General features: G+C 38.2%; 1 protein-coding gene across 1 annotated transcript in view; it reads left to right on the top strand.

The window, feature by feature from the left end:
* Positions 1-17,795, top strand: part of SYCP1 (synaptonemal complex protein 1) — a 159,162-nt gene that overhangs the window by 39,933 nt on the left and 101,434 nt on the right. The window contains exon 11 of the mRNA XM_019919177.3: positions 17,103-17,164. Within this exon, the coding sequence (XP_019774736.3) occupies positions 17,103-17,164 (62 nt within the window). The remainder of the gene's footprint in view (positions 1-17,102; positions 17,165-17,795) is intronic.

Below are 17,795 nucleotides of genomic sequence, written 5' to 3'. Positions count from 1 at the left end.
CCATTCAGCCAATCTGTGTCTTTTGGTGAGAGCATTTAGTCCATTTACATTTAAGGTAAGTATCGATATGTATGTTCCTATTCCCATTTTCTTAATTGTTTTGGGTTCGTTATTATAGGTCTTTTCCTTCTCTTGTGTTTCCTGTCTAGAGAAGTTCCTTTAGCATTTGTTGTAAAGCTGGTTTGGTGGTGGTGAACTCTCTCAGCTTTTGCTTGTCTGTAAAGGTTTTAATTTCTCCATCAAATCTGAATGAGCTCCTTTTTGGGTAGAGTAATCTTGGTTGTAGGTTTTTCTCCTTCATCACTTTCAGTATGTCCTGCCAGTCCCTTCTGGCTTGCAGAGTTTCTGCTGAGAGATCAGCTGTGAACCTTATGGGGATTTCCTTGTGTGTTATTTGTTGTTTTTCCCTTGCTACTTTTAATACGCTTTCTTTGTATTTAATTTTTGACAGTTTGAATATGTGTCTTGGCATATTTCTCCTTGGATTCATCCTGTATCAGACTCTCTGCGCTTCCTGGACTTGATTAACTATTTCCTTTCCCATATTAGGGAAGTTTTCAACTATAATCTCTTCAAATATTTTCTCAGTCCCTTTCTTTTTCTTTTCTTCTTCTGGAACCCCTATAATTCGAATGTCGGTGCGTTTAATGTTGTCCCAGAGGTCTCTGTGAGACTGTCTTCAGCTCTTTTCATTCTTTTTTCTTTATTCTGCTCTGCAGTAGTTATTTCCACTATTTTATCTTCCAGATCACTTATCCATTCTTCTGCCTCAGTTATTCTGCTATCGATCCCATCTAGAGTCTTTTTCATTTCATTTATTGTGTTGTTCATCGTTGCTTGTTTCATTTTTATTTCTTCTAGGTCCTTGTTAACTGATTCTTGCATTTTGTCCATTCTATTTCCAAGATTTCAGATCATCCTTAACATCATTATTCTGAATTCTTTTTCAGGTAGACTGCCTATTTCCTCTTCATTTGTTAGGTCTGGTGCATTTTTATCTTGCTCCTTCATCTGCTGTGTGTTTTTCTGTCTTCTCATTTTGCTTATCTTATTGTGTTTGGGGTCTCCTTTTTGCAGGCTGCAGGTTTGTAGTTCCCGTTGTTTTTGATGTCTGTCCCCAGTGGGTAAAGTTGGTTCAGTGGGTTGTGTAGGCTTCCTGGTGGAGGGGACTAGTGCCTGTGTTCTGGTGGATGAGCCTGATCTTGTCTTTCTGGTGGGCAGGTCCACGTCTGGTGGTGTGTTTTGCTGTGTCTGTAGCCTTATTATGATTTTAGGCAGCCTCTCTGCTAATGGGTTGGGTTGTGTTCCTGTCTTACTAGTTGTTTGCCATAGGTTTTCCATCCCTGTAGGTTGCTGGTCGTTGAGTGAAGCTGGGTGTTGGTGTTGAGATGGAGATCTCTGGGAGATTTTCACCGTTTGATATTACATGGAGCTGGGAGGTCTCTTGTGGACCAGTGTCCTGAAGTTGGCTCTCTCACCTAAGAGGCATAGCAGTGACTCCTGGCTGGAGCACCAATAGCCTTTTATCCACATGGCCATTCTATAGTGGCAGGCTGGGACTTTTGGAGCTGGGTGCTTCTGTAGTCATGTTCTTTCAGTCCATTGCCTGTCCAAGTTTTTTCCTCCTACGCCATGTGAAATGTCACTGGGCCTTGTCTTGCGGAATTTTCCAACTCCATCAGCAGCAGGAGAGCCACATCCCAGTGGTGACATTGAGAAGACCCATTCACTGGAGTGATGGGACCAAAACCCTGAGTAAGACTGACGAGCCACAGAACCACGTCTGCTCCTGCGCCAAGCCCAAGGCTCTCCACTTGCACCTGCGCAGCCGCTGTTCCATATGTTTATCTTTGTTTTTATTTCCATTACTCTAGGAGGTGGATCAAAAAATATCTTGCTGTGATTTATGTCAAAGAGTGTTCTTCCTATGTTTTCCTCTAAGCGTTTTATAGTGTCCGGTCTTACATTTAGGTCTCTAATCCATTTTGAGTTTATTTTTGTGTATGGTGTTAGGGAGTGTTCTAATTTCATTCTTTTACATGTAGCTGTCCAGTTTTCCCAGCACCACTTATTGAAGAAACTGTCTTGTCTCCATTGTATATCCTTGCCTCCTTTGTCATAGATTAGTTGACAATAGGTGCATGGGTTTATCTCTGGGCTTTCTATCTTGTTCCATTGATCTATAGTTCTGTTTTTGTGCCAGTACCATATTGTCTTGATTACTGTAGCTTTGAAGTCAGGGAGTCTGATTCCTCCAGCTCTGTATTTCTCCCTCAAGACTGTTTTGGCTATTCGGAGTCTTCTGTGTCTCCATACAAATTTTAAGATTTTTTTGTTGTAATTCTGTAAAAAATGCTATTGGTATTTTGATAGGGATTGCATTGAATCTGTAGATTGCTTTGGGTAGTATAGTTATTTTCACAATACTGATTCTTCCAATTCAAGAACATGGTATATCTCTCCATCTGTTGGTATCATCTGTAATTTCTTTCCTCAGTGTCTTATAGTTTTCTGCATACACGTCTTTTGTCTCCCTAGGTAGGTTTATTCCTAGGTATTTTCTTTTTGTTGCAAAGGTAAATGGCAGTGTTTCCTTAATTTCTCTTTCAGATTTTTCATCATTAGTATATAGGAATGCAAGAGATTTCTGTGCATTAATTTTATATCCTGCAGCTTTACCAAATTCATTGATTACCTCTAGTAGTTTTCTGGTGGCATCTTTAGGATTCTCTATGTATAGTATCATGTCATCTGCAAACAGTGACAGTTTCACTTCTTCATTTCCTATTCATATTCCTTTTATTTCTTTTTTTCTCTGATTGCCATGGCTAGGACTTCCAAAACTATGTTTAATAATAGTGGTGAGAGTGGACATCCTTGTCTTGTTCCTGGTCTTAGAGGAAATGCTTTCAGTTTTTCACCATTGAGAATGGTGTTTGCTTTGCGTTTGTCATATATGGCCTTTATTATGTTGAGGTAGGTTCCCTCTATGCCCACTTTCTAGAGAGTTTTTATCATAAATGGGTGTTGAATTTTGCCAAAAGCTTTTTCTGTATCTATTGAGATGATCATATGGTTTTTATTCTTCAATTTGTTAATATGGTGTATCACATTGATTGATTTGCATATATTGAAGAATCCTTGCATCTTTGGGATAAATCCCACTTGATCATGGTGTATGATCCTTTTAATGTGTTGTTGGATTTTGTTTGCTAGTATTTTGTTGAGGATTTTTGCATCTATGTTCATCAATGATATTGGTCTGTAATTTTTTTTTTTTGTAGTATCTTTGTCTGGTTTTGGTATCAGGGTGATGGTGGCCTCATAGAATGAGTTTCAGAGTGTTCCTTCCTCTGCAATTTCTTGGAAGAGTTTGAGAAGGATAGGTGTTAGCTCTTCTCTAAATGTTTGATAGAATTCACCTCTGAAGCTATCTGGTCCTGGACTTTTGTTTGTTGGAAGATGTTTAATCACAGTTTCATTTTCATTACTTGTGATTGGTCTGTTCATATTATTTTCTGTTTCTTCCTGGTTCAGTCTTGGAAGGTTATACCTTTCTAAGAATTTGTCCATTTCTTCCAGATTTTCCATTTTAGTGGCTAGAGTTACTTGTAGTAGTCTCTTAGGATGCTTTGTATTTCTGTGGTGTCTGTTGTAACTTCTCCTTTTTCATTTCTAATTTTATTGATTTGAGTCCTCTCCCTCTTTTTCTTGATGAGTGTGGCTAATGGTTTATCACTTTTGTTTATCTCCTCAAAGGACCAGCTTTTAGTTTTATTGATCTTTGCTATTGTTTTCTTTGTTTCTATTTCATTTATTTCTGCTGTGATCTTTATGATTTCTTTCCTTCTGCTAACTTTTGGTTTTGTTTGTTCTTCTTTCTTTAGTTCGTTTAGGTGTAAGGTTAAATTGTTTATTTGAGATTTTTCTTGTATCTTGAGGTAGGATTGTATTGGTATAAACTTCCCTCTTAGAACTGCTTTTGCTGCATCCCATAGGTTTTGGATCATCGTGTTTTCATTGTCATTTGTCTCTAGGTATTTTTTGATTTCCTCTTTGATTTTTTCAGTGATCTCTTGGTTATTTAGTAACGTATTGTTTAGCCTCTATGCATTTGTGTTTTTTACGTTTTTTCCTTGTAATTCACTTCTAATCTCATAGCATTGTGGGCAGAAAACATGCTTGATATGATTTCAATTTTCTTAAATTTACTGTGGCTTGATTTGTGACCCAAGATGTGATCTATCCTGGAGAATATTTCATGTGCACTTAAGAAGAAGGTGTAATCTGCTGTTTTTGGATGGAATGTCCTATAAATATCAATTAAATCTATTTGGTCTATTGTGTCATTTAAAGCTTGTGTTTCCTTATTAATTTTCTGTTTGGATGATCTGTCCATTGGTGTAAGTGAGGTTTACAGCCCCCCAATATTATTGTGTTACTGTCGATTTCCTCCTTTATAGTTGGTAGCAGTTGCCTTATGTATTGAGGTGCTCCTATGTTGGGTGCATATATGTTTATAATTGTTATATCTTCTTCTTGGATTCATCCCTTGATCATTATGTAGTGTCCTTCCTTTCCTCTTGTAACATTCTTTATTTTAAAGTTTATTTTATCTGATATGAGTATTGCTACTCCAGCTTTCTTCTGATTTCCATTTGCATGGAATATCTTTTCTATCCACTCACTTTCAGTCTGTATGTGTCCCTAGGCCTAAAGTGGGTCTCTTGTAGACAGCACATATATGGGTCTTGTTTTTGTGTCCATTCAGCAAGCCTGTGTCTTTTGTTTGGAGCATTTAATCCATTCATGTTTAAGGTAATTATCGATATGTATGTTCCTATGACCATTTTCTTAATTGTTTTGGGTTTGTTTTTGTCGGCCCTTTTCTTCTCTTGTGTTTCCCTCTTAGCGAAGTTCCTTTAGCATTTCTTGTACAGCTGGTTTGGTGGTGCTGAATTCTCTTAGCTTTTGCTTGTCTGTAAAGCTTTGGATTTCTCCATCCAATCTGAATGAGATCCTTGCCAGGTAGAGTAATCTTGGTTGTAGGTTCTTCCCTTTCATCTCTTTAAGTGTGTCATGCCACTCCCTTCTGGCTTGTAGAGTTTTTGCTGAGAAATCAGCTGTTAACCTTATGGGAATTCCCTTGTATATTATTTGTCATTTTTCCCTTGCTGCTTTCAATAATTTTTCTTTGTTTTTAATTTTTGCCAATTTGATTACTATGTGTCTCGGCGTGTTTCTCCGTGGGTTTATCCTGTATGGGACTCTCTGCGCTTCCTGGACTTGCGTGGCTATTTCCTTTCCCATGTTAGGGAATTTTTTGACTATAATCTCTTCAAATATTTTCTTGGGTCCTTTCTTTCTCTCTTCTCATTCTGGCACCCCTATAATGCGAATGTTGTTGCATTTAATATTGTCCCAGAGGTCTCTTAGGCTCTCTTCATTTCTTTTCATTCTGTTTTCTTTATTCTGTTCTGCAGCAGTGAGTTCCACCGTTCTGTCTTCCAGGTCACTTATCCGTTTTCCGCCTCAGTTATTCTTCTATTGATTCCTTCTAGTGTAGTTTTCATTTCAGTTATTGTACTGTTCATCTCTGTTTGTTCTTTAATTCTTTTAGGTCTTTGTTAAATATTTCTTGCATCTTCTCTATCTTTGCCTCCATTCTTTTTCTGAGGTCTTGCATCATCTTCACTATCATTATTCTGAATTCTTTTTCTGGAAGGTTGCCTATCTCCTCTTCATTTAGTTGTTTTTCTGGGGTTTTATCTTGTTTCTTCATCTGGTACATAGCCCTCTGCCTTTTCATTTGTTTATCTTTCTGTGAATGTGGTTTTCATTCCCCAGGCTGCGGGATTGTAGTTCTTCTTGCTTCTGCTCTCTGCCCATTGGTGGATGAGGATATCTAAGGGGCTTGTGCCTGAAACTGCCTTTTACCCCTTGTTCTCCTTCTAGACAGTTGCCGTGGGTTTTTAGGCTCTGCATATGGGAAGATCAGATTCCTTCCATAGAGTGTTATAAACGTGCGCTTGATGCATTCTCAAGGTTTTAGCGGCTGGCTAGGCAAGTCTGAAATATGTAGGGTAGGCTGGAACTCTGGAGCATGGCCTGAAGCTGCTGCCCACAGGTGGAATGTCTTCGTCCTGTAGTCTTTTTTTTCTTAATTTAGGATTCAGAGGCCGTAATAATAATTCTTAGTGGGAAATGTCTTATATTTTGATTTGATTGAATTTTGAAATTTCATTTATTAGCCATGTTGGATTATGAACTATTTTCAGGAAAATGTGACACTATTTTATCATGTGGTGGTGTTAATATTCAACTTTCATGGCTAAAAGAGAGAGAAGTTTGTAGTTATTTTGTGAATTTATGACTATTTAGTTAGCTAATTTTAATAAGTCTATGCTTCATATTTATAAAGCTTCATATTTATAATTGTGGAGAATTATAAACATATATAAACATTTTTTTCCAATTTTGGTGAAAAGAATTATTTTATAAATTAAGATAATTCATGGATTGGCAGGCATTTTTCTGGAAATCTCTATAACTTTCTATAATCTTTATTATTAACTTTGAATACTTATATAATTAAAATAATTGTAAGCAGTAGTGCCTGTTAGGATGTTTGGTTGAACTTTGAAACCCAATTTATGCTTTTCCTTTTGCAAAGCTTACTTTTCCATTAAAGACTAGACTGTTTAGAACATCCAAAATTGTACTATCCAATGGTAAATAATATTTTTAGTATTATTTTACATTAGAATGATTGTGAATGCATATTTCACCCACTTTTTAAATCTTCCTTTAAAGCATAACATACTGTCTTAAATCACTGCATATACCTATGTTCTTTAGAATTGGTCAGTTGAATGTTGTAGACTATGGGATAATTAAATCTGATATTGAATATAAGTGGCTGTTATTGTCATATTGAAAGATCGAATGCATAATGTGATTTTGCTCTTAGTAGAGCAATATATTATGAGAAGTTTGGATAAGGAATTCCAGGACTGTGAAATAGTTCTATGTGTGTTTCTTAGCACTATCTTAGGTGGAAACATATACAAGAAGTGAAATACCATGTTCTTGAGAAATCTCTAATTATTGTAGGAGAAAGTTTGAATTCATAAAATCATTAGAACCATGTTTCAAAAATTAAAGGAGTGAGAGAGACTTCTATTTAGGATTAGGGAAGGAAGTATTAGAACTTCTATTTCTATTTATTCTTAATGCTTTATATATGTTTTATAATGAATAATATAATATATGTATTTTATATAAATTTATAAAATATAAATATGTATTTGTATTAAATATTTATATATTTGGAGTGAATGCTCACAGATTTCTTATTGATGGAAATGTGTTAATGCTGTTAACAAGAGGAAGCCAAAGGTATCAATGTGGACTGCAGAGTTGGAAAAGGCTTTATAGAATAGGTAGATTTAAAAAACAAAGTAGAGTTTAAGATACAGAGAGGATTTGGATAGTTGTAGAGAATGATGGAGTGTGCAAAGTATTATGTTTAGGAGAGTATCATTAACAATGATGTAAGTACTCAACATTAGTTTATTTCCTTCTTTGGTTGATAGTATAGTTCTCAAAACCAAAAAATCTTCTTTCTCCCTTACCTTTCACTTCTAATTGGTTATCTAATGCTGTTGTTTCTAACTCTTAATATCTAGCTCTTAAAATCTAACTAATTTAAGAGTTTTTTTTTTTAACATCTTTATTGGGGTATAATTGCTTTACAATGGTGTGTTAGTTTCTGCTTTATAACAAAGTGAATCAGTCATACATAAACATATGTTCCCATATGTCTTCCCTCTTGCGTTTCCCTACCTCCCACCCTCCCTATCCCACCCCTCCAGGCTGTCACAAAGCACCGAGCCAATATCCCTGTGCCATGCGGCTGCTTCCCAATAGCTATCTACCTTTCTACGTTTGTTAGTGTGTATATGCCCATGACTCTCTCTCGCCCTGTCACAGCTCACCCTTCCCCCTCCCCATAACCTCAAGTCCGTTCTCTAGGAGGTCTGCGTCTTTATTCCTGTCTTACCCCTAGGTTCTTCATGACATTTTTTTTTCTTAAATTCCATATATATGTGTAAGCATACGGTATTTGTCTTTTTCTTTCTGACTTACTTCACTCTGTATGACAGACTCTAGGTCTATCCACCTCATTACAAATAGCTCAATTTCGTTTCTTTTTATGGCTGAGTAATATTCCATTGTATATATGTGCCACGTCTTCTTTATCCATTCATCCGATGACGGGCACTTAGGTTGTTTCCATCTCCGGGCTATTGTAAATAGAGCTGCAATGAACATTTTGGTACATGACTCTTTTTGAATTTTGGTTTTCTCAGGGTATATGCCCAGTAGTGGGATTGCTGGGTCATATGGTAGTTCTGTTTGTAGTTTTTTAAGGAACCTCCATACTGTTCTCCATAGTGGCTGTACCAATTCACATTCCCACCAGCAGTGCAAGAGGGTTCCCTTTTCTCCACACCCTCTCTAGCATTTATTGTTTCTAGATTTTTTGATGATGGCCATTCTGACTGGTGTGAGATGATATCTCATTGTAGTTTTGATTTGCATTTCTCTAATGATGAATGATGTTGAGCATTCTTTCATGTGTTTGTTGGCAGTCTGTATATCTTCTTTGGAGAAATGTCTATTTAGGTCTTCTGCCCATTTTTGGATTGGGTTGTTTGTTTTCTTGTTATTGAGCTGCATGAGCTGCTTGTAAATTTTGGAGATTAATCCTTTGTCGGTTGCTTCATTTGCAAATATTTTCTCCCATTCTGAGGGTTGTCTTTTGGTCTTGTTTATGGTTTCCTTTGCTGTGCAAAAGCTTTGAAGTTTCATTAGGTCCCATTTGTTTATTTTTGTTTTTATTTCCATTACTCTAGGAGGCGGGTCAGAAAGGATCTTGCTGTCATTTATGTCATAGAGTGTTCTGCCTATGCTTTCTTCTAAGAGTTTGATAGTTTCTGGCCTTACATTTAGGTCTTTAATCCATTTTGAGCTTATTTTTGTGTATGGTGTTAGGGAGTGATCTAATCGCATACTTTTACATGTACCTGTCCAGTTTTCCCAGCACCACTTATTGAAGAGGCTGTCCTTTATCCACTGTACATTACTGCCACCTTTATCAAAGATAAGGTGTCCATATGTGCATGGGTTTATCTCTGGGTTTTCTATCCTGTTCCATTGATCTATCTTTTTGTTTTTGTGCCAGTACCATACCGTCTTGATAACTGTAGCTTTGTAGTATAGTCTGAAGTCAGGGAGCCTGATTCCTCCAGTTCCTTCTTTCGTTCTCAAGATTGCTTTGGCTATTCGGAGTCTTTTGTGTTTCCATACAAATTGCAAAATTTTTTGTTCTAGTTCTGTGAAAAATGCCAGTGGTAGTTTGATAGGGATTGCATTGAATCTATAGATTGCTTTGGGTAGTAGAGTCATTTTCACAATGTTGATTCTTCCAATCCAAGAACATGGTATATCTCTCCATCTATTTGTATCATCTTTAATTTCTTTCATCAGTGTCTTATAATTTTCTGCATACAGGTCTTTTGTCTCCTTAGGTAGGCTTATTCCTAGATATTTTATTCTTTTTGTTGCAATGGTAAATGGGAGTGTTTTCTTGATTTCACTTTCAGATTTTTCATCATTAGTATATAGGAATGCCAGAGATTTCTGTGCATTAATTTTGTATCCTGCCACTTTAGCACATTCATTGATTAGCTCTAGTAGTTTCCTGGTAGCATCTTTAGGATTCTCTATGTATAGGACCATGTCATCTGCAAACAGTGACAGCTTTACTTCTTCTTTTCCGATTTGAATTGCTTTTATTTCCTTTTCTTCTCTGATTGCTGTGGCTAAAACTTCCAAAACTATGTTGAATAAGAGTGTTGAGAGTGGGCAACCTTGTCTTGTTCCTGATCTTAGTGGAAATGCTTTCAGTTTTTCACCATTGAGGATGATGTTTGCTGTGGGCTTGTCATATATGGCCTTTATTATGTTGAGGAAAGTTCTCTCTATGCCTACTTTCTGCGGGGTTTTTATCATAAATGGGTGTTGAATTTTGTCAAAAGCTTTCTCTGCATCTATTGAGATGATCATATGGTTTTTCTCCTTCAATTTGTTAATATGGTTTATCACATTGATAGATTTGCGTATATTGAAGAATCCTTGCATTCCTGGAATAAACCCCACTTGATCATGGCGTATGATCCTTTTAATGTGCTGTTGGATTCTGTTTGCTAGTATTTCGTTGAGGATTTTTGCATCTCTGTTCATCAGTGATATTGGCCTGTAGTTTTCTTTCTTTGTGACATCCTTGTCTGGTTTTGGTATCAAGGTGATGGTGGCCTCGTAGAAGGAATTTGGGAGTGTTCCTCCCTCTGCTATATTTTGGAAGAGTTTGAGAAGGATAGGTGTTAGCTCTTCTCTAAATGTTTGATAGAATTCGCCTGTGAAGCCATCTGGTCCTGGGCTTTTCTTTGTTGGAAGATTTTTAATCACAGTTTCAATTTCAGTGCTTGTGATTGGTCTGTTCATATTTTCTATTTCTTCCTGTTTCAGTCTTGGCAGGTTGTGCATTTCTAAGAATTTGTCCATTTCTTCCAGGTTGTCCATTTTATTGGCATAGAGTTGCTTGTAATAATCTCTCATGATCTTTTTTATTTCTGCAGTGTCAGTCGTTACTTCTCTTTTTTCATTTCTAATTCTATTGATTTGAGTCTTCTTCCTTTTTTTCTTGATGAGTCTGGCTAGTGGTTTATCTATTTTGTTTATCTTCTCGAAGAACCAGCTTTTAGTTTTATTGATCTTTGCTATTGTTTCTTTCATTTCTTTTTCATTTATTTCTGATCTGATTTTTATGATTTCTTTCCTTCTGCTAGCTTTGGGGTTTTTTTGTTCTTCTTTCTCTAATTGCTTTAGGTGCAAGGTTAGGTTGTATATTCGAGATGTTTCCTGCTTCTTAAGGTGGGCTTGTATTGCTATAAACTTCCCCCTTAGAACTGCTTTTGCTGCATCCCACAGGTTTTGGGTCGTTGTGTCTCCATTGTCATTTGTTTCTAGGTATTTTTTGATTTCCTCTTTGATTTCTTCAGTGATCACTTCATTATTATAGTGTATTGTTTAGCCTCCATGTGTTTGTATTTTTTACAGATCTTTTCCTGTAATTGATATCTAGTCTCATGGCGTTGTGGTCAGAAAAGATACTTGATACAATTTCAATTTTCTTAAATTTACCAAGGCTTGATTTGTGACCTAAGATATGATCTATCCTGGAGAATGTTCCATGAGCACTTGAGAAAAATGTGTATTGTGTTGTTTTTGGATGGAGTGTCCTATAAATATCAATTAAGTCCATCTTGTTTAATGTATCATTTAAAGCTTGTGTTTCCTTATTTATTTTCATTTTGGATGATCTGTCCATGGGTGAAACTGGGGTGTTTAAGTCCCCTACTATGAATGTGTTACTGTCGATTTCCCCTTTTATGGCTGTTAGTATTTGCCTTATGTATTGAGGTGCTCCTATGTTGGGTGCATAAATATTTACAATTGTTATATCTTCTTCTTGGATCGATCCCTTGATCATTATGTAGTGTCCTTCTTTGTCTCTTGTAATAGTCTTTATTTTAAAGTCTATTTTGTCTGATATGAGAATTGCTACTCCAGCTTTCTTTTGGTTTCCATTTGCATGGAATATCTTTTTCCATCCCCTTACTTTCAGTCTGTATGTGTCTCTAGGTCTGAAGTGGGTCTCTTGTAGACAGCATATATAAGGGTCTTGTTTTTGTATCCATTCAGCTAATCTCTGTCTTTTGGTGAGAGCATTTAGTCCATTTACATTTAAGGTAATTATCGATATGTATGTTCCTATTCCCATTTTCTAAATTGTTTTGGGTTCGTTATTATAGGTCTTTTCCTTCTCTTGTGTTTCTTGCCTAGAGAAGATCCTTTAGCATTTGTTGTAAAGCTGGTTTGGTGGTGGTGAACTCTCTCAGCTTTTGCTTGTCTGTAAAGGTTTTAATTTCTCCATCAAATCTGAATGAGGTTCTTTTTGGGTAGAGTAGTCTTGGCTGCAGGTTTTTCTCCTTCATCACTTTCAGTATGTCCTGCCACTCCCTTCTGGCTTGTAGGGTTTCTGCTGAGAGATCAGCTGTTAACCTTATGGGGATTCCCTTATGTGTTATTTGTTGTTTTTCCCTTGCTGCTTTTAATATGTTTTCTTTGTATTTAATTTTTGACAGTTTGATTAATATGTGTCTTGGCGTATTTCTCCTTATTTATCCTGTATGGGACTCTCTGTGCTTCCTGGACTTGATTAACTATTTCCTTTCCCATATTAGGGAAGTTTTCAACTATAATCTCTTCAAATATTTTCTCAGTCCCTTTCTTTTTCTCTTCTTCTTCTGGAACCCCTATAATTCGAATGTTGGTGCGTTTAATGTTGTCCCAGAGGTCTCTGAGACTGTCCTCAGTTCTTTTCATTCTTTTTTCTTTATTCTGCTCTGCAGTAGTTATTTCCACTATTTTATCTTCCAGGTCACTTATCCGTTCTTCTGCCTCAGTTATTCTGCTATTGATCCCATCTAGAGTACTTTTAATTTCATTTATTGTGTTGTTCATCGTTGCTTGTTTCATTTTTATTTCTTCTAGGTCCTTGTTAACTGATTCTTGCATTTTGTCCATTCTATTTCCAAGATTTCAGATCATCCTTAACATCATTATTCTGAATTCTTTTTCAGGTAGACTGCCTATTTCCTCTTCATTTGTTAGGTCTGGTGCATTTTTATCTTGCTCCTTCATCTGCTGTGTGTTTTTCTGTCTTCTCATTTTGCTTATCTTACTGTGTTTGGGGTCTCCTTTTTGCAGACTGCAGGTTCGTAGTTCCCGCTGTTTTTGATGTCTGTCTCCAGTGGCTAAGGTTGGTTCAGTGGGTTGTGTAGGCTTCCTGGTGGAGGGGACTAGTGCCTGTGTTCTGGTGGATAAGGCTGGATCTTGTCTCTCTAGTGGGCAGGTTCACGTCTGGTGGTGTGGTTTGGGGTGTCTGTGGCCTTATTATGATTTTAGGCAGCCTCTCTGCTAATGGGTGGGGTTGTGTTCCTGTTTTGCTAGTTGTTTGGCATAGGTTGTCCAGCACTGTGGCTTGCTGGTCGTTGAGTGAAGCTGGGTGCTGGTGTTAAGATGGAGGTCTCTGGGAGATTTTCGCCGTTTGATATTATGTGGAGCTGGGAGGTCTGTTGTGGACCAGTGTCCTGAAGTTGGCTCTCCTACCTCAGAGGCAGAGCCCTGACTCCTGGCTGGAGCACCAAGAGCCTTTCATCCACACGGCTCAGAATAAAAGGGAGAAAAAGTAGAGGGAATTAGTAAAAGTATGAGGAAAGAAAGAAGGAAAGGAGGGAAGGAAGGAAGGAAGGAAGAAAGAAAGAAAGAAGGAAAGAAGGCAAGAAGGAAAGAAAGCAGGGAAGGAGGGAGGGAGGAAGGAAGGAAAGAGGGAAAGAAGGAAAAACAGAAAGAAAGAAGATACAGTAAAAATAAAATAAAGTATAATAAAGTTATTGAATTAAAAAATTCTTATTTAGAAAAAAAAAAAAAGGGACGGATAGAACCTTAGGACAAATGTTGGAAGCAAAGCTATACAGACAAAATCTTACACAGAAGCATACACATACACCCTCACTAAAGGAGGTAAAGGGGGAAAAATCATAAATATTGGTGTCAGAGACCACCTCCTCAATTTGGGATGAATCGTTGTCTAAAGGAGGGAAGGAAGGAAGGAAAGAAAGAAAGAAAGAAAGAAAGGACGAAGGTAAAGTATAATAACGTTATTAAAATTAAAATTGATTATTAAGAAAAAAATTTTAAGAAAAAACCATGGACGGATAGAACCCTAGGACGAATGGTGGAAGCAAGACTATACAGACAAGATCTCACACAGAAGCATACACATACACATTCACAAAAAGAGGAATAGGGAAAAAAATCATAGATCTTGCTCCTAAAGTCCACTTCCTTAATTTGGGATGATTGGTTGTCTATTCATGTTTTCCACAGATGCAGGGTATATCAAGTTGATTGTGGAGCTTTAATCCGCTGCTTCTGAGGCTGCTGGGAGAGATTTCCCTTTCTCTTCTTTGTTCTCACAGCTCACAGGGGCTCAGCTTTGGATTTGGCCCTGCCTCTGCGTGTAGGTCGCTGGAGGGCGTCCGTTTTTTGCTCAGACAGGACGGGGTTAAAGGAGCCGCTGATTCGGGGGTTCTGGCGTACTGAGGCCGGCGGGGAGGGTGGGGCACGGAATGCGGGGCGGGCCTGCGGCGGCAAAGTCCGGCGTGGCTTTGCAGCAGCCTGAGGCCCGCCGTGCGTTCTCCGGGGGAAGTTGTCTCTGGATCCCGGGAACCTGGCAGTGGCGGGCTGCACAGGCTCCGCGGAAGAGGGGTGTGGAGAGTGACCTGTGCTCGCACACAGGCCCCTTGGTGGCGGCAGCAGCAGCCTTAACGTCTCCCGCCCGCCTCTGGGGTCCGCGCTTTTAGCCGCGGCTTGCGCCCGTCTCTGGAGTCCGCGCTTTCAGCCGCGGCTTGCGCCCGTCTCTGGGGTCCGCGCTTTCAGCCGCGGCTCGCGCTTGTCTCTGGGGTTCGCGCTTTTAGCCGCGGCTCGCGCCCGTCTCTGGAGTTCCTTTAAGCAGCGTTCTTAAACCCCTCTCCTCACGGACCAGGAAACAAAGAGGGAAGAAAAAGTCTTGCCTCTTTGGCAGGTGCAGACTTTTCCCCGGACTCTCTCCCGGCTAGCTGTGGTGCACCAACCCCTTCAGGCTATGTTCAAGCCGCCAACCCCAGTCCTCTCCCGGCGCTCCGACCGAAGCCCGAGCCTCAGCTCGCAGCCCCGCCCGCCCCGGCGGGTGAGCAGACAAGCCTCTCGGGCTGGTGAGTGCCGGTCGGCACCGATCCTCTGTGCAGGAATCTCCCCGCTTTGCCCTCCGCACCCGTTGCTGTGCACTCCTCCGCGGCTTCGAAGCTCCCCACTCCGCCTCCCGCAGTCTCCGCCCGCGAAGGGGCTTCCTAGTGTGTGGAAACTTTTCCTCCTTCACAGCTCCCTCCCACTGGTGCAGGTGCCGTCCCTATCCTTTTGTCCCTGTTTATTCTTTTTTTTCTTTTGCCCTACCCAGGTACGTGGGGAGTTTCTTGCCTTTTGGGAGGTCTGAGGTCTTCTGCCAGCCTTCAGTAGGTGTTCAGTAGGAGTTGTTCCACGTGTAGATGTATTTCTGGTGTATCTGTGGGGAGGAAGGTGATCTCCGCGTCTTACTCTTCCGCCATCTTCCTGCTCTCCAATTTAAGAGTTTTTAACGCTTAAATATCTTTTGAATCTTCCCCCTTTTCTTCGTCTCCACAGACCTAGAACAGTTCAAGTCCTCATTTCCTCTTTCCTGGTTTTTAGAGTTTCAAGCACATTCTCTTAGCCTAGGAGAGGGATGCATGTGAGTAACATAATGGAACACAAATTGTATCTGGGACATTATCATAAACCATGCTTCATATTACCCTCATTTGTCCTCATCTTTGTCATCTCTTTTTGTGTTTACTAGGCTTCTATTTGCTTTGTCCTTTATTCATAACCTTCTTTCTTACTGCAGTAGCCCTCATTCTTACTGCATTGTTTCCTGGCTACACTTTGCATTCTTCCTTAATGATATTTTCGTAGGATTACATCTTGATTAGTGTATGCCTCCACTGTCCCCTCAGGAGTTACAATCATTGACCTATCCTAAGACCACTGTTATTCTGTGCACTTCTCAGATACAGCCTACTCTACCCCTTATATCTTGACATTAGCTTGGAACCAGACATCTCTGACCAGAACTAATTGCAGTATCTTTAGAATCAATCTTTTTCTTTCCAGTCTTGTCTACCTTTTGTTCATTCTCTGCATTTATGCTAGTGTTCCTTTAAAAATACAAATCTGACTATTCTGTGTTGCAGATTTAAGAGCCATCTAATTGCCTAAATTCAAACTCTTTGTTTCTTCATTGTTCATTTAAATGAGGTAGTGCATACCAAGTAAGTTAAAGACAACTGTAAATTCAGAATCTTTGTCAAATAATTTTTTGTGTGTTTCTTTCCTTGGTACAGTTTTCTTTGCTTCTTCATGTGTCTCCCATCTTCAGTTCAGTCTAATATAGCTCTAAACAGGTTTTACTCCTGTGGTCAATTTTCTATCTCTGTGCCTACATTTATTTTCACTCTGGTTGTATAATAGATTCTCCTTCTAGTTTTTTCTATTGCTTCTTCTTTGGTTATTAGATACACAATAACTATAGAACTTAGACTTAGATGTTTCTCATTTAGCTTTGGATATTCATTAGGAACATAACAGACATGGTCTTTGTTCTCATGAGATTTTGCACTTGGAGACACATAAAATGAATAATTACAAATAAATATTTAATTACAAATTGGGATAAGTGCTATGAAGGAATGAAATGAATGAAAATGACAAAATATAAGAAAATAATAAGGCCTAATCTAGATTTGGTGATCAAGGATGGCCTTAAACTGAGACCTAAGTAAGTGAGATTTAGTTAAGGGAAAGCATGTGAGTTGGAGAGAGCTTTTCATTCAGGAGGAAAAGCTTGTAGAAATGCGCTGAGGTGTGAAGGAGCTTGGTTAATACATGTGAGTGAATGAAAACCTTTGTGACTAAGTGTAAGAAGAAATATGGAAAGGGAAATGAAGTGAGTATGGGGTAATAAGGACCAAATCAGGTAGGGCCAAGGAAAGGAATTTTGATTTTATTCTGCTGGCAAAGGAACACCACTGAAAGATTTTAATTAGAGGAATGACATGATCTTGTTTACATTTTTAAAGGATCATTGTCACTTCTGTATGGAAGGTAAATTTGATGTTGGGTGGGGAGTGTTGGTAGTGAGGAATAGAAGTGGAGAAATCAGATTGGAGGCTATTTGAATGGTACAACTATGAAAGAATGTCTTTTAAAAATGGAATCTTTTTTTTGTTTTCTTGTCTCTCCTTTCCCATTTTTTTAAATCCAGCTTTTAACGCATTTATATTCTTTTGATTTTTTAGAAGAGATGACTAAGCTTAAAAATAACAAAGAAGTAGAACTTGAAGAATTGAAAAAAATCTTGGTAAGTGTATGGTTTCTCTTATTAATATGTAGCAATTATTTTTCAAAATAGTATTAAATCCAGTGACTTAGACTCTCATCCTATAGATGTCTTATGGTAGTTTTTCAACTAAAATATAAAAAAAACTACATTTGGTTTTAGTGAAGCCACATTTCTTATCTCTATCAATTTTTATGGTATATTTTGATAACTGTCAGTGTAGGTGTTTATATTACTTAAGCATGTGTTGACAGTACATTTAAGTGAGATCAAATATGCCTATTCTGTAGATGATTGTAAATTTGGTGTGCGTTTGATAACTTTGAGCCACAAAGCTGCAATTTTGAGCAAGATATGTATGATATCTATTCAGTACCTACGTTTAGTATTCAAATAGAATCATATTTAATGAATTTGTTAGGATAGGCTTCATTATGTTTTACTTGATTATAGTGTGTAGAGCATGGGTTGGTAAACTTTTTTTGTAAAGGACTAGATAGTAAATATTTTAGGCTTTGTGGCTATATACAGAATGTTAATTTTCTCCTCCCCTTCCATTTTTTTTCTTTTATTTTTAACAATCTTATAAAAATGTAAGAACCATTCTTAGTTAAAGGGCCTACAAAAGAAGGTTGTGGGCTGATTTTGTCTT

This window comes from Tursiops truncatus, chromosome 1 (genome assembly GCF_011762595.2).
Source record: "Tursiops truncatus isolate mTurTru1 chromosome 1, mTurTru1.mat.Y, whole genome shotgun sequence".
NCBI lineage: Eukaryota > Metazoa > Chordata > Mammalia > Artiodactyla > Delphinidae > Tursiops > Tursiops truncatus.
The sequence above is the reverse complement of the archived record's forward strand: the minus strand, read 5'-3'. Positions and strand labels throughout refer to the sequence as shown.